Genomic DNA, 18,365 nt, shown 5'->3' on the forward strand with positions numbered 1-18,365 from the left:
GAATGTCGCATACATTAACAAAGTTTCTTAAAGAATATTAACTTAAGTGAGGTCTGTAGGTTATACTTGTATTTTCAAATATTGTATTGTATTTGTGGATGATTGCAAAATCTCTTTCTTATTGAAATGTTGTAAACTTTCTACAACATACCTATATATCTTGCGAACCTCAGTGGGTTTGCATGTGAGAAAGATAAAAATGTCTTAAAAAGTTGGATAGAGGAAATTTTGTCAAATTGCTAGGTATTTTGAGAAGCATATCATCTTACAAGGATAGAAACGAGTCTGGTTCAGGCTTCCTTATTTCCAAAAACCTTCCCGCGGTTAGACTTTTCAAACTTTTTAATTCATTTTTTTAATTAAACAAACAATTCATTTGAAAGGTTTATATTATTTAAGAGGCTCTAACAAATATCCCCAAGGGGGTTGGCATAGTGCAGTGGGGCCTTGGCTGTTAGACGGGTAGGAAAGGTTCAATTCTCGTGGGCATCTCCCCTCTGCGCAAGCGGATGCCAGGATAGGACCGGGGTAAGGGTCCTAACCTCAGAGTTTTATACCACCAGCATGAACGACCTTAGGTATGGCTGGCCAGCGTGACCAGGTCTTCTTGCTGGGTGCAGTTTCTTTGGATTATAAATAAAAAAAAAGCTTTATGAAAACACACACACACACACACACACATATATATATATATATATATATATATATATATATATATATATATATATATATATATATATATATATATATATATATATATATACCGAAGAGAAGTTTTAGGCAGGTTTGGAAACTGGTATGAATCCGGCAGAGAAAGACAATATTCGATGATTATTAACTCTGACATTAGGAGAAGCATACAGAGCCCATGGTACCTTAGTGGGCCTGTCAACAGGGTGGATTTGTATAGAGTACAGGAACCAACCCTAATATTAATAAACGACACTAGCATAAAAATAAATGACCTAACAACAATATTTGGATCGAATTTGGGTTCAGTTCGAGTTATGATTTTTGTTGGATATTTGTACTCGAGTATTTTGTATGCATTTTTAAGTAAGAACCTGCATTCTAAATACTCTTTAAATAAAGCAAGTCTGGTTTCAGCACTATTTTTTCTGGACTTTACATAAATCAGACCCGAACCTGAACCCAACCAAATGTTATCTGGTTAGATTTGGGTGCACCCAAATGGGTTGCATATCCAAGACATTGGCAACCTATGCCTTAGCAGAGATTATTATCTCCACAAACCCAGGCCTGTTTATGCTAATAACCCTCAATTTCAACAATTTGAGTTTCAAGCTTATATGGTATAAGTCATATTTATCGTTTTATGTGTAGCTATGCTTACGTTTGGAAGGGTTTTAACTGGAAGCAAAGTGACAAATTCCTTCAATGTAACAGCACAAATGGTTTGATACCAACCAACTGAAAATGGTTGTAACTGGTAGGATATGAATCGAATATCAAATGGAACCATATCCATTTCTAGGAATACCACTCATAGTGCTAATATTTATATAAAAAGATGATAGAATATGGATATATCTGGTTGGATATGGGTATGAATATGGTTACTAGAGATGCTAGTCAAGATCTAAATTATTGGTCAGGTATGTCTAGGTAAACTCGTATCCAACTCATTTTCAGTCCTATAGTGGTTCCCACTAGACGATGTTTGGACCTAAGTGCAGGCCCAGAATCTAGCATGATACAGCCTGCTAATACAATGGTAACTAGTTTCCTAACTGGGTTCTCAAGCTGAATGATCCAATTTTGACTCGGGTGTATGATTTCAGGTGCATGTTTTAGGCATCCATGCTGAATCGCACCAAAATCTGCATGCATGTGTGTGTCTGCTGCATGTGCGCATGCATGAACTGTGAGAAATGCACTTGCTGGACATATGAGAGAGCAGATTATTCATATTCCATGGCATTAATCATCACAAAATTTTAGGTAGTATCTCAATACATCACTATGAGCAGATGGTTCATGTAAACAAGGGAAGAAGACAATTACATTGAAGTATCATATGCATGTGGTCGCACCTATCTGCAGGCGTGCACAATAAAAGTTCTCAGTCGTTCTTTCCTGATTTCAGTCTTGCTTGGATATCTCCACTGTAAGGAACAACAGTATAAGCATACTGCTGGATAACAGAAAACACGACCATCTCAAGGCATACCAAAACATTTTGAATAGCTTCCTCAATGTGCTCAACATCCAGCCAGAAATGGTGAGATTTTATGACACCCAAAGCAGCCAATATCTTAACTACAACACCCTGGCAACAGAGAGCCACAAAACACATAATACATGAATAAATAGTATGTTAAAGTTTAAATAAATTGAAAATCACATGAATAAATAGAACAATAAAGTTTAAATAAATAGAAAACTTAGTCTCTTACAATCATCCATTTGACTGAGAAACTTCAGAACTTGTTCCAACTTCTAAGTAGGAAGTGAAAACCTACCAGTCGTTAAGATAAGATGCTTGACTCGGCTGAAAAAACAGAATCTACAAGGGACCTGATGTTTTGACAGAAAAACAGCGTTGGCCAAATTGCAAGCAGGCCACTTAACCAACTTGGCTTTGTGAAGAGTCATTCCCAAGTTGACTTGCAGTAGACTGTTTTCATATTATGATACTTTTCAGCTTTTGAATAGGAGGGACTTCATCAAGGTGCAACTCAACTAAGATTATACTAGCTTGTGATTATGTTGGTGTAAGAAAAGAATCAATTACAAACTCAACCATGAATTCAAGTGGAATAATTTGAGATAAGTTGTTAGGGTCCTTTAACAACCGAACCCAAACCTGATGATTTGTTGTGCACATTTGTTAACGAGTTCACAGGAATTATGCCAGCTCATGAGTAACTTCCGATCTCACCAAAACCAAATATGTTTAAGATTTTTACCACCTTACTAGGTTTTTCAGACAATAAGCAATTGAAGAACTGCAGTTCGATCATGCAACTTTAAGTGGGGTACATGAAAAACACTAGAAAACTAAAGAGAATGCTTGGAATAAAACTTACCTGCCAAAAGCAAAAAAAGACGATCCCTTTGATGCATAAGAATTTGGCGAAAGGCCTGTGAGGTGCCAATTCCTTCGCAAATACATGATAAAACACCAGTAAAGAATATAGTGCCAGGGAGACTGAGATGTTCAATATGATGGTAAAAGTCCAACTTATCCAACTGGTGTACAATCCTAGAAGTTGCAGCAATATCATCAAAACAGATAACACAGGCCTGATAACGACAAACTGCCAGGTCCAATACTTGATAAGCTTTAATGTGTAATGATCCAGTCGGACTGTATGTGGCTGTAGTCAAAGAAACAAAAAATGTGTGAGAAAAACCATTATAAACCTAGTTAGAATATGAAACTAAAGATAAAAGATCTAAAAGATAATGAAGTACGTCATCATGATGGTTGTGGTATAGGGAGGCAACATACTGATGATTGTACAAAGTTAAAATTTCTCAAGACTGATTAAAGAAACAAAAAATGAGTGCGAAAATGAACTACCCATTACAAACCTAATTAGAATATGGAACTGCAGAAAAAAGATCTCAAAGATAATGAATGATATCATGATGATGGTTGTGGAATAGGGAGGCAGCATACTGATGATTGTACAAAGTTAAATTTCTCATGACTGGGCACCTAAATGGTTGCCAAGCCGAAGCCTAGTAGCTCCTAAACAATTTTACTGACTAAATGTCCTAAAAAACTTCAAAAAAACAGTTACAGGTTACTGGCATGTTTGCTTAATCAAAAATTGCAGAATGCGTTTAACACTGTTCATTAACTAAAAATCATGCTTTGGTTAAAATCAATTTAACCAGAAAGTTCAATTTTTTCCATCTAGTTTTAGATGTGATATGAGCCATTGTTTTTTTATTCTTCTAGAAACAAATCTGAACATGAAAAATATCTCATCCAAAGAATGTCTTCCACTAAGTAAATTATATAGAATACATCTGTAAGTTCATACACACACACACACCCTTGAGTCATTGTTTATTAACTAAAAATCATGCTTTGGTTCAAATCAATTTAACCAGAAAATTCAATATTTTCCATTTGGTTTTAGATGTGATATGAACAATTGTTTTTTTATTCCTATAGAAACAAATCTGAAGTTCTGAGCGTGAAGAATATCTCATCTAAAGAATGTCTTCCACTAAGTAAATTATAAAGAATACACACGGACACTCCATTTGGGGTGCCGTACTAGTGTCGACACGGGTATAGCCACCAGACGCAGTGCGGGTATGCCGCGGATCGGGTCCAAAAAACCCGATCCATGTTTTTTTTAAAGAAACCCCGACTCTCTCTCTCTCTCTTGGCTCTCTCTGCCATAAACCCCCGACTCTCTCTCTCTCTCTCTCTGCCCTAACCCCCCCCCCTCTCTCTGTCTGCCCTAACCCCCGATTCCCTCTCTCTCTTGGCTCTCTCTGCCCTAAACCCCCGACTCCCTCTCTCTCTGCCCCTCGCAACGTTGCTCAACCTCTCTCAGCCCCTTGCCACCTCCGCCCTCGCAACGTCGCCCTCTCTACGCAGCTCAAGTACTCCTCTCGTCTCTAACTCCCTCTCGACGTGCCTCTCGCTTCTCTCATCTCTGTCTCCCTCTCGACAAAGACCATATTCCCATCAACGGATTGTCCCTTATATAGAGAGGGGTTACTGTTGATGCTGTTCTAGGTGGTAATCATCTGTTGTAGTTGTAGCTTTACTTGTTATTGAATTTTGATTCTTTGAATAAAGGTTGTTAGCCTGTTCTGTTACTAGTTTAGTTGGTTGTTAAATGTTAATTATCTAAATGTTAAATTAATTTATGTTGACTTGTTGGAATAATAGATTTTGATTTTTAGAATTTATTTTATATTTATATATTATATATTATATATTATATATTATATATTATATAAAAACCCGCTTTACTATATGGTACGGAATGTTGGGCTGCCAAGAGACATCATATTCAAAAAATGAGTGTAGCTGAGATGTGTATGCTTAGATGGATGTGTGGAAATACAATAAAAGATAAGATTCAGAACAAGGAGATACGTAAGAAGGTAGGCGTTGCACCCATTGAAAATAGGATGAGAGAGAATCGTTTACGGTGGTTTGGACATATTTGGCGAAGGCCTAATGATGCTCCAGTTAGAAGGATGGAGAAATGGGAAAATATATTAGTTAAAAGAGGTCGGGGTAGGCCTAGGAAAACATGGATGGAGATGATAGGAAAGGATATGAATGCTTTGAACCTCACCGAGGACATGGCATTGGATAGAAATGATTGGAGGAGAAGGATTCATGTGGAAGACCCAGAATGATTTTCTTTTTTGGTTCATATCGCCGACCCCAATTGTTTTGGGATGAAGGCGTAGTTGTTGTTGTTGTTGTATATATAGACAAAACCACTTGCTTCCATGCCCAACTAGCCGGAACATTACATGACAACAAAGAAAAATAAACAGGAAAGTCCCCCTGACTCCTTGGGCTCACAGAGACCATCCTATATGAGATGCCTTGTAAGACTGCACAAATCCTTGGTTTTGGTCTTCTCAGCAGATCTTACAGTGTCTTCTGATGAGCGACCAGCTGGGCCCCAACTCAGTCAGAGAACCAATGGCTCTCGTTGATCAGGGAGACTTGGTGCAACCTGTCTAAGGTTCAGAAGATTCAACTAGGGCATTCAAAATGTTTCAGCCAAGACAGGAATTATTAGAACTTGCTTTCTTCCAAGGAAGAAGAAAAATGGGCTTTTGGGAGTTTCTTGTGTGCATTGGGATAACACAAACAATGGTGCAAGCTTGTGAGGAATGGGAAACCTAGGAAAAAACAAAGATTCATGGCTTAGCCTGTAATTCAGCAGCCAATTACTCTGCCTAGAGGTTCATTATGCAGAGGAGAAATGTAACCAAGCTGAAACACTGAATTTTTTTCAAGAGCACCATGAGCCTTGGAAAGTCAGGGTTACTTTCATCAGCACCACTCGGCTCTAGCAATTCTTTTAACATAGACTATTATATCATGTATGATTGAAAAACCTAAGTTAATGCCTACAAGAATGCAATAATGATAAAAGCTAGTTGGAAAGTTGGTTAAAGCATAAGTATACCTGAAACAGGGTCATGGGGAACGAGTGGTGGATTTCTCTTCCCTTGATCTCATCTGGTACCCTGTTTTGACTAATTGATATGTTCAGATAGCTATACAACAAGCCCAAAAACTTAGCAATCACCTACAAATCATTTTGAGATCAGAATTAATGGCAGTCATGAGGGAAGATTGAAAGAAATCTGACAATAAGATTACAATTAGTACTTACCAGGGCCTCGTAGCATTCCTTAACTGAATCCAGGAATGTGAAGAAGGCTTTGCTTCCTTGAATATCAACTAGACCAACAAAAGAGTCAATTGCATATATGGGAGCCATAAGTATGATAATTATTATGGCCTTTTGTTCCTTTGGGGTTTTCCAGTAGAAGAGGTGTTGTGACAACAACTGGAGTGTGAAATGCATGGAAAGCATTACACAGGAACCTGCCCCTAGCAGAGTCAGGGTCCTGGGATCCAATTTTGTTATATCCATCCTGAAAGAATGAAAAACTTTATAATAGAAGGTCCCTGCAAAGAAAATGAATATCTCTGAGGACTCCAAACCTATTGAAAAATCTGAAGATTCACACAAAAGAAATTAAAGTTTTGATAAGACTCATCAGTTCCAAACATCCATAGTAGACGTTAAGAATCTTTCTTTTGAAGGTAGACATAACTATATAAACTACACGCAAGAATTAGCAACAACTTCATACTGAGATATTAAAGAAACTATAGTTGTTACAAGCAAAAGAAATGAATTCAAATTCCATACTCAGCAACTAAAAAGTTCTACTCCATGGAACTAATCAAAATATCATGATAGATCTTCAAACTTCTGATCATCCTAGGTTGCCTTCCTAGGTGGAGGGAGCATCAGTTCCTAGGTCATTAAGCAAGCTAGTGGTAGTGGGTAAGTTCTCATCCAGTCAAGCCCTCCTTCCCTTTGGTGGGACAGTGAATTAGTGAATATTTTCAGTGTCTGAGGGAGCACAGTTCTTATTTAGGGGAAACACTTCATCATAGATAAGCTACCTGGTCAAAATCTCATTGACCATGACTATTCTATTGATTTCCATTTTCCACCAGGAGTCTGCGGGTGTGGTCACTTTTGGAGAGGTATGCAGGATGCAAAGTTCTAGTCATTCTTTGTATAGATGGATGAAATTGCAGCACTGGAAGTAATTGATGTTAGAAGAGGGTACTCCATGATTGTGAGAAATTTGAGAGGCTAATTTGCAGTCAAGTCATGTTATGACTTGATGAGTTGATGTTTGCAGTGGAACACATTTCACCAGTCCCTGCAGACAGCAACATGGGAGAGAGTCCATCTCATATAGATAGCAGTTGTTAGGAACTCCTTATGGGACACAATTTCCAGAGAAGCAGCAAACAGTGGGTCAGAATTGCATACATGTCATGACTCGGAAGAAGGTATGACAACCATCCCCTCTTTTTTTTGCTCACATGATTATGAATGAACAGATGATGAACATAAGAACCTACATGTGTAATCCCAGACCATCTAAAAGACAAATAGAACAACTCTCTCTGAACCTCTGATCAATCATGGGGTCAATGCAGGCTGCAGCAGTTTGCCAGAGAGAATTCACGCTACCCAACTGTGTTACGTTTGAAAAACTCTTTAAATAGCGCACACAAAAACTCAAACCCAAACTGCATCACAACTCAAACAACATATGCATGCAAATGTGCATAGTATTTCTTTTTTGTGAACTAGGAAGAACATAAAATCTTTTGGGTATGCAAGAATATTCAGAATCATTAAATCAATATAACTCAGCTGGACCAACTCTGCTTATTAAGGAACTAGGTGAATTAGCCAAATCAACCAATTCAAACCAAAGAATCAGAGAGAATTGGTTAATTGTCATGTTCTGAATCAGGTGAACTCGCGCAACAAGAACATCAATTTGCATTAGTTACAAAAAAACAATTCAAGAAACAAGTAGTCAACTAAATCAAACTTACATTTCCCCATTAACTACAAAAAAGCAGAACCATACAACTATAGAACTCAATCAACACCCAAAACACAAAACATCCAAAGCAATCTGAATACTAAATAAACAAACTGACGAAGAAACAAAAAGACTTGTCCATTCATATCACAAATTGAGCTAACAGCTTCAACAAAGCACAACCACCAACAATAACATCAAAAAGAAGAAACATACGGAAATACTTAACCTAAAAACTAATACATAGACGGATCAACAACCATTGATCAATCAAATTTCACCGTCAATATCAAGCCACAAATACCCACATATCTGAACAAAAAACACTAAATTCGAGTACCCAAAAACCTTAAAACCTAATTTCTGTGCTCAATATTCGAGACCTATAGAAAGACATGATCCAGCGTAGTGATTTGCAAGACTAAAAGTCTAAAACAGAATATTATCAACCAACCCACAAAAAAAACAGTAACAGAAAGGAGCATAAATTAGCTGAAATGGGATCAATGAAGCAGAAGAAACAACCGAATAGAAAAAAATAAAAAATAAAAAGGAGAGAATCTAAAAACGATGGTGGGGATGGATCAGAGAGACCTGGGCGACGAAGACGATGCGGATACGAATCTCCCCACGAAGAGCCACGCACCTGTCTAGACGCAGAGGGGGCTACATACGTCCAACTTGGGTAAAAAAGTCAACGACATTTTCTGCAGAGGGATGGCGGCTGCGCTCTCCATCCACGAGGCGTACCTCAAGTGACAGTCTCACGATATTTTCGAAAGTATCGCATAAAGTGCGTAGATTTTTTGTCCGTTAAATACGATAAGATTGCGATATTTTATAAAATTTCGCGATTTTTGTCGTTTAAATTAGTTTTTTTTGTTACTTTTAAAAAGTTTAAAATAATTTGTTAGACCCATCTACCCGTCTAAACTTCTGGCCGTCGATTAAATGCACCTACCAACCAAACTGGGGGATAGCGATCCTCTTGCCTGGCTCTTCATGTTCAGTAGATCTAGTGTGGTGTGTTATGCATTAGATTTACTGAAATTTGCATTAGAATTAGTTTTTTTTCCTTATAAGATCATTTTACAAACTGAGTTGAGAGATGTCGCAATGACATGCCATTTTGGCCACATGTGGCCGGTGAAACACACTGATTTGAATGCAGATACAGAAAGCTTATTATTTTAATATATTTTGATAATTTTTAATATTATTTCCATAAAGATATTTTGATCATCAAACATCTTTTTATCCATGTACCTCCATGACATAGATTGAGAGGATCATGATTGATTATTACGAGTATTTTTTTGCAATTTTTTATTTTTAAAATATTAGTTATATTAACACAGTTATATCTTTTTTTTAACAACATGCAATGTATTACCGTATACATGTCATTTACAAATTTGTTTTAAATTTTTTTTATCGAGGAACCCCATCACGCAAGAGAGAGAGAGAGAGAGAGAGAGAGAGAGAGAGAGAGAGAGAGAGAGAATTAGGTACTTCAGAAAGTTATCATCGATATTAAATTATCAAAACATAGAGAAAAAAAAAGGAGACACAAAAACATACCAATTATTAATAAAAGCAATTAAATTAGAGATAATTTTCTAGTCTTTTTTAAAATTACATGTTGCCTATGCTGGATGGTCTCATTCTGTGTTGGTGTTTTTCATATTTTCAAGGGTGTAACGCAGGTGGTAGTAATTTAAGTGGGAGTTCGTCTTTTTAATTATGTTGTTATGACAATATCGTAATTTTATTGTATTTGCGAGCCTTTTCATTGTAGATATTGAGACCAGTGTGAGGGATAGTGACAAAAGTTTTTATCGGCAATTTTTAGTTTTTCAAAAACTCATGAAAAATTGAAAAAATTCCATAAAACTCATATTTTTTCATCAAAATCTTGGCAAAAAAAAACATAAAAAATATTTTTATAAGAAAATATTAATAAAATTATTTAAAAATAAAAATATAGGATTTTTTCATGATAAATAGCCGTTTAAAATATAAATATCACGTTTAAATCGCGGTATTTATGTTTTTTCATAATTCTCGCGATATTTTGAAAATCTCGCGAGAAATTGTCGTTTTAAACTTCCAGGCAATTTCTCGCAAGATTTTCATAAATCTCGCGATATTTGTCACATTGGTGTGAGCTATCATTTCAAAGGGTACAAATTTTGGGGTTTGACAAACTATTTTAGATATTCCAAATAGTTTTTAAAGGGCTGATAATCTATTTTGCATTTGTATGGTTGAAAGATGTATGTTTCCTCGTGTATGAATGTTGTACCACTAAAAAGTGTATGATAAGGATATGGTAGACATCGGTACTACGTACACTTCAAAAACATAGTGAACCTCTCCTGTCTCCAAAATATTTCAACGTGCGAAGAGTCCGGTCAATGAAGAGTTCAACTAAAGGTTGTTGATTATCGTTTGTAATAATCATTATAAAAAACAATAATTTCAGAGTTATCATTGTTTCATGCATATAAACCATTGTACATTGTTTAACTTAGAAATAGTCTACTTGGCTATCTTCAAAGTAATGCAATACACAAATATTTTCTTCTCTCTGTTGTAGTTCTTTTATGGTATCAGAGCCATGACTCTTTATCGAGCTTGACATGGCCTCAGTGTTATCTCTTTCTTGCCCTATGACCCAATAGAACACTATTGCAAGCCTCGTCTCGATTAAGCTTAATCAAGACAATTATTTGATATGGAGATTTCAGCTTGAGTTTGTCATGATCAGTCATGACCTTCTTAAATTTGTTGATGGGTTATCTCCTCAACCAATGCTTCTTATTGCTACGTTAGACGGAGGTAAGACATAAAATTCAAGTTATCCCATTTGAACTCGCTTCAACCAACTGACACTTAGCTGGATAAAAGCTACCATTTCAAAAATTGTTCTTGGTCAAATTATAAGAACCAAAACAGCACGTGAGGCTTGACTTACTTTACAAAAATTATATGGGTTTCAATCTCCTTTAAGACTCATGATTCTGAAGAAAGACTTAACTTTCATTAAAAAAGAAAGTCTGCATGTGCTGTCCTATTTGGATCATATCAAATTTCTAGCCAACTCACTCGCTGCTGCAAATCACTCTGTAAACGATGAAGAATTAATCCAAATTACGCTGAACGGTCTTTCTCATGAATATGAGAGCTTTGTGACATCTGCCACAACCAATTCAGTAGCATACTCCTTTACAGATTTATATGATCTGCTTCTCAATCAGGAAAAATGTGTGCTTTTATCTCATATCAAAATTTTTGAAACATCTGAATCTCAACAAACGGCCTTCACCACTTTAAGAGGTCAGGGCCGATGCCATAATTTTAATAGAGGTCGTGGGAGAGGTCAAAGAAGTCCCTCTCCCAACATGTCTAATAATAACAATAACCCCAGTTATTAAGGTGGGCGTGGCACCATAACCTGTCAGTTTTGCAAAAAATGAGAACACACTATTAAAACTTGCTGAAATATTCCTAAAGCCTTTTCTGTAATGTCTCTTCAGCAATCTAATGATGATTACTGGTATCATAATATTGGTGCTACAAATCATCTAACCATGGATGATCAACATTTCTCTCAAAAATCGCAATATCATGATGGTGAACAAGTTATGGTGGGTAATGATAAGATGTGCTCTATCTTCCACACTCATAATCTTATTTTGAATTCTCAAAGCTTCACTTTTTGCCTAAAAGATGTTCTTCACGTTCTGGCTATTACGATGAATCTTTTATCTGTGAAAAAGTTTACTGAAGATAATGACTGTATTTTTGAATTTACTTCCTTTGAATTTCTTGTCAAGGATCGTCAGACAGACAAAATTCATCTACAGGGACCGGAATCCCACGTAGGGCTCTACCCAATTAAACTGGATTCTCATATATAGGTGGCGGCATATGCAGGCAAAGTAGCTTCATTTAACATTTGGCACAAACGTCTGGGTCATGCAAACAAGAAGATTATCTCCCATTTATATTCTGGTCATATTATTTCTGTTAATAAAAATAACAAAATAAAAGTGTATGAAAGTTGTCTTACACTACAAGAAAATACGTTGTTAGCGATGGACTTTAGCGACAGAATATTTCCGTCACTAATTAGCGACAGATTAACGAGCGAAAAACATCTGTCGCTATAATGAACGAAGCTTACGAAAATAGCACCGAAATATAGCTCATCGCTAATTAGCGACAGTTTTTGTGACATATTGTTTTGTCGTTACGGCCGCACCATTTGGCGATGACGTTTACAACAAAAGTTGTTCCGTCGCTAAGTAGCAACGAATGTGGCAACAGAATATAGCCCGTCGCTCGTTTCGTAAATTTGAATTACGTTAGCAACCCTAAATATCAACAACTAAGTGAGTGCGTGAACAATAAAGTGTTACATCTAATAAATTAAATAACATGTGATACGCTTGCATCACTTACTCACCATGGGTATTTACCCGATTTGCATTATTTTTGTCACTTACTTACCACAGATGGCTAAGCACGAGCTGATTCCGTTAAAAAATCTACACAAAAAAGTGTTGTTTTAAAATGAAGTCACCACAACAAAAAAAAACTGTTCCGGCAGGGAGTCGACCCCCTTACGGAACATAGGGGGTTAACTAACCCCCTGTTCGGGCAGGGGGTCAACCCCTAGCCTTTTCGTCAGTGAGTCGACCCCCTGCCGGAACAACAGGGGGTCGCCTGCCTGCCTGAGCAGGCAGAGGGTCGACCGCCTGCCTGTTCCGGCAGGGGGTTAAACCCTTGAAATGATGAAAAGGCAGGGGGTTAACCCCTTGCCGGAAAGGCAGGGAGTTAACCCTCTGTCGGAAAGGCAGGGGGTCGACCCCCTGCTGGAAAACGCAGGGGGTCGACCCCCTGTCGGAAAACACGGGAGGGGGGGGGGTCGTTTACCTGTCTTCGGGCAGCGAAGCCTGCGGACGGTGGGACCAGCGAATGGCGGGAGTGGGACCGGCGAACGACGGGAGTGACGAACGACGGGAGCAGCGAAAGAAGAAAAGGAAAAGTTGTCTGGGATTAGGGTTATTCGAAAATTAGCGACGGATTAATTCTGTCTTTGTTGGAGTTCGGAGATCATGCTGAGCATGATTTTAATGTATGAATATGGAAGTGTTCTTATTTTTGAAGTATGGAGTTCATGCTAGGCATGGTAGTAGTTAGTGAGATATTGAAGTGTGTTTGCTGCAGGTACATGTTTGCCATTTGTTTGATATGAATGATTACAATGTATTGCAATGTTTGATGTAATTGTATCCATGCTTGCATGTAGTTACTTTTAATTTGATTATGACTTCTATGTGAAATTATATAACGAAAGCATGCTTTAAATGATTGTATTGTGTCATTAATAGTTTGCACATGAAAATATTAAGTTATCAATGCATGCATCAAAATTCTTGTTATTGTATGAAATTATATATTGCATGATAAATTTGATATTTTCTTCATCGTAGCATTCTGATTGTTCTCTTTTAATTAGTTAAGCTATTATTCGTAACATCATAAGAAAATGACTGCAAACCGTGAATGGATGTACCGTAGGATAGTGGAAAATGAATTATCGCATGAATATATGGATGGTGTTGAAAGTTTTATTGAATTTGCAACGGCAAGTGTCAGTACAGTGGATCCCACTGGTCAGATTAGGTGTCCCTGCAAGATTTATAAGAATAATCGATTTGTAGAACCTCATAGCGTTAGACATCACCTATACAGGAAGGGTTTTGTAAGTGATTATCAGAACTGGATGTTTCATGGAGAAGAATTTAGAAACGATTTTGATGCACGGATGAATGTGGTGCACGATAATCCATATACGAATTTGATATTTGATGTCGCAAGAACAGAACTGAGTTCTGCTATGAGTTCTAGTGATGTAAGAATTGTCGTAGATGAAGAATCACCAAACGATGCAGCTAGTAGATTTTATGATTTACTTAGAGATGCTGACTAGCCACTTTGGAACGGTTGTGAGAGTCACACTATCTTGTCTGTAGTTCTTCAACTAATGAATTTGAAGTCCGAGTATAATTGCAGTCAATCATGTTTTGACAGTTTATTATACTTTATATCCGAGTATAAAAAAAGTCAGATAGAAATGAATGGTAGGCAGTTTGCAAGGTAAAATCCAAACTATACCCTGAGTATGATCAGTTACAGGAAGATGAGTTAGCTGAAGACAACGATTACTATCAATTAGATGATGTCTATGAGTTCACTTATGGTCACGATGTTGCGCATGATATGCATGTCATATCTCCATTGGCCGATGAAACATTCATAGAGGAATGTGATCCAAATGATGTACCAAGTAGATGGGTAAATAATGAAGAAGAAGAAGAAGAAGAAGAAGAAGAAGAAGAAAGTCAAACAAATGACAAGGAAGAATTTTCAAGCTAGTGAGCAAAATCTTGTAATACAAACCTCTATTTAAATACATTGCAATACTTGATGTGAATGATTTGAATTATTTGAATGTATTGTAATACTTGATGCGAATGAATGAGTTGTATTGCAATACTTGATGTGAGTGATTAAAAATTGTATTTGAATGTATTGTAATACTTGATACAAATAATTCGAATGCATTGTAATACTTGATGTGAATGATTTGAATTATTTGAATGTATTGTAATACTTGATGCGAATGCATGAGTTGTATTGCAATACTTGATGTAAATGATTTGAATTATTTGAATATATTGTAAAACTTGATACGAATGATTCAAATGCATTGCAATACTTGCTGTGAATGATTTGAATTATTTGAATGTATTGTAATACTTGATGCGAATGAATGAGTTGTATTGCAATACTTGATGTGAATGATTAAAAATTTTATTTGAATGTATTGTAATACTTGATACGAATTATTTGAATGCATTGTAATACTTGATGTGAATGATTTCAATTATTTGAACGTATTGTAATGCTTGAGACAAATAATTCGAATGCATTGCAATACTTGATGTGAATGATTTGAATTATTTGAATGTATTGTAATTTATGCAACGAATGATTTGAATTATTGCAATACTTGATGCGAATGATTTGAATGCATTGCAATGTTTGATGTAAATAACCTGAATGCATTGCAGTACCTGATATGAATGTATTGTAATACTTATTGCGAATCATTTGAATGTATTGCAATACTGGATGCGAATGATTTGAATTATTGTAATACTTGATGCGAATGACTTGAATGTATTGTAATACTTGATGTGAATTATTTGAATATATTGTGTGATGTGTTATTTGTTAGAATATGGTTTGTGGAGGTTACAGTGGTCGCTCATCCAGTAGTAGCCAGACCCAACCTTTATCTTCATGGGCTCCTGTGATAGGTATATCATTTAACTAATTGGATGCTTGATTAGTTCAAATGCGTATTCTGAGAATTTCTAACGTATTTTTTTACAGATGATGTTTCGCCTGTACACGATCCACCTACACCAGTTGATCACACAAGTCATGAGCTAACACAGGAAGCATGGTCTTCTTAGTCTGGCACAAGAAGACTCATTCAAATAGTGTATATCAATAATCGACCATAAGTATTTCGTTTTCAATTATTGCATATCTTATAAATATTTTATATCGATATTTACTGTGTACCAATTCATGTGCAACACGAGGTCTGAGCTACAAGAAGTAGTACGGGAGATTAGGAATTCACTTATTCAACATCTACCAGAACCGATTGCTCAATGGAAAGAGTACCCAAAGGAGGTGTTAGACAGATTGTGGTCCGCATTCACGGTATACAGTTGTTCCTCATAGTTAATGTGTTTCATATTTATTTTTTTTAAGTAATGTCTACTAACTTTCTGAAAATATTTGTAGGCTTCGAATCGCTTCGCAACTACGGTGAAAGAAAATGATGCAAAGAAGGTGTGGCAGAGGGTGGCTGCCAATCGATTTGCAGACATGCTGCACAATATGAAGACTGCAGCAAAAAAAGCATCTGACGTAATAAATGATTCACTACAGTGGAAGGGCCATGGCCCTATCACTATCAGGAGAGATTATTGGGATGAAATGTGCGATAAGTGGGTGGGAGATGCATTTTGAAATCGCTCTGCGAAGGCTGCACAAAATCGAGCGAAAATGCCCGAAGCCCATCTACACACAGGTGGATCTAAGACATTTGGGAGCCACCTGAAGAAAATGGTAACTCATCAATATATAATATTAATTTTATAAGTATTGTTGCAAACTTGTGAACTAAATCTTTTGTCCTTTAACTTCGCAGGAAACAGAAAAAGGAGGCATTGTACCATATAAGGATGTGTTTGTTGAAACACATAAACGGAAGACCACGGGAGTCTTCGTATCAGAGAAGGCGAGAACGACAACGGTATGTATTTATTCTATTAATAATCATTGCAATATGCAAGTTATCATAATGTTATCATTAATTATTAATGCATACTTTAAACATTATTTTGTAGGAGGCATATGAGCAACAGATGATAGAGCGATATGGCGATGATGCTACTCAGCATCCATCATTTGATCCTACAGCATGGGTGACTACAACAGGTGAACCCAAAAAATGTCGCGTGTTTGGGTTTGGGAGTAATATGAACACTTCACCAGTTATTGCTTCTTCCAGTTACGGCTCAGAGACTTCTTCCGCCGACATAAGCTCCAAGCAGCAGCCTATTCTTTCTGGTGATGATGTACGCCAGATCATTAAGGACACAATGAATGACTACTTCCATGACACCGTCGCCCCCTTTCTCCGAGATGAGATCAACAATCTTGTGCTGAACAGAGGATCTTCGATTGCAGGTCCCTCTAAGGTATAATCACATATTCAGTTTTTTGTCTGCCTTAGAACACATATGAGCATAATCGAATCACATATATAACTTTTTGCCTGCCTTAGAGCACATATGAGCATGCTATAATCACATATAAAGTTTTTTGCCTGCCTTAGAGCACATATGAGCATGATAGAATCACATATAAAGTTTTTTTTACTGCCTTAGAACACATATGAGCATGCTATAATCACATATTCAGTTTTTTGACTGCCTGAGAACACATATGAGCATGTTATAATCACATATTCAGTTTTTTGACTACCTTAAAACACATATGAGCATGCCAAAATCACATATAGAGTTTTTTAACTGCCTTAGAACATGTATCATTCATGATAGAATCACATATAAAGTTTTTTGCTTTGCCTGCCTTAGAGCACATATGAGCATGATAGAATCACATATAGAGTTTTTCTGTCTGCCTTAGAACACATATGAGCATGCTATAATCACATATTCAATTTTTTTACTGTCTTAGCACACATACGAACATGATCAAATCACATATATAGCTTTTTTCCTGCCTTAAAGCACATATGAGCATGGTAGAATCACATATAGAGTTTTTCTAGCTGCCTTAGAACTCATCTGAGCATGATATAATCACATATAAAAAATTTTTACTGCCTTAAAACACATATAATTCATGATAGAATCACATATAGAGTTTTTTGCCTGCCTTAGAGCACATATGAGCATGATAGAATCACATATAAAGTTTTTTATTGCCTTAGAACACATATGAGCACATGATAGAATCACGTGAAGATTTGTGTTTTTATCTTCTTATTGTTGATGTTTTTTCTCGGTTTTCATGGCTTTTGCCTTTGCGCACTAAGTAGTAAGTTTTTAAATGCTTAAAAGCCTTTAAGTTTGTTATTGAAAAGTAACGGCAAACCTTCATCCACACCTTTCAGTCTAATAATGGAGACTTCACTAGTCGTGAGTTTGAAAACTTCTTAGGAGATCATGTCATACTATATTGGTTTTCGTGCCTGCATACTCCAGAGCAAAATGGTCTTGTTGAATGGAAACATCGACATGTTGTTGAAATCGGCCTGAGCCTGATTCATTCTTCGTCTTTGCCACACTCTTTCTGGGTCAAAGCCTTTTGTATTGTTGTTTATATCATTAACTGTCTCTCCACCTTAGTCTTTCATCGTAAAACTCTTTACAAGCTACTTTTTAATAAACCACCTACATAGAATCGCCTTGTTCCTTTGGATAGCATGCATTCATCTTTCGTGTTCCCGAAAAGTTGCCTTATTCTTCGTTAGAAAAGTTGTCTTATTCATCTTTTGCATTGTCAAAAGAGTTGCCTTACTCTTCTCTGAAAGAGTTTGCCTTGTCTGTCTTTCACGTTGCCGAAAGAGT

At 36.6% G+C, this 18,365-nt stretch overlaps 1 protein-coding gene across 2 annotated transcripts; it reads right to left on the reverse strand.

Moving 5' to 3' along the window:
* Positions 1-1,922: 1,922 nt before the first annotated feature.
* On the reverse strand, positions 1,923-8,831 carry LOC149844538 (uncharacterized). 2 transcript variants are annotated; one of them, XM_089997245.1, is made up of 5 exons: positions 8,707-8,831; positions 6,360-6,658; positions 6,150-6,272; positions 3,051-3,341; positions 1,923-2,290 (listed from the first exon to the last, which is right to left on the reverse strand). In XM_089997245.1, the coding sequence occupies exons 2-5, from the start codon at positions 6,621-6,623 to the stop codon at positions 2,084-2,086; spliced, it is 885 nt and encodes a 294-aa protein (XP_089853371.1). In that variant the 5' UTR covers positions 6,624-6,658; positions 8,707-8,831; the 3' UTR covers positions 1,923-2,083. The 2 variants fall into 2 exon arrangements, with proteins under 2 accessions (XP_089853371.1, XP_089853372.1); XM_089997246.1 differs by having other exon boundaries at positions 6,360-6,624; positions 8,707-8,724.
* Between the last annotated feature and the right edge of the window lie 9,534 nt (positions 8,832-18,365).

The sequence above is a fragment of the Nuphar pumila genome, chromosome 2 (genome assembly GCF_984573655.1).
Source record: "Nuphar pumila chromosome 2, dmNupPumi1.hap1.1, whole genome shotgun sequence".
NCBI classification, from domain to species: Eukaryota; Viridiplantae; Streptophyta; class Magnoliopsida; order Nymphaeales; family Nymphaeaceae; genus Nuphar; species Nuphar pumila.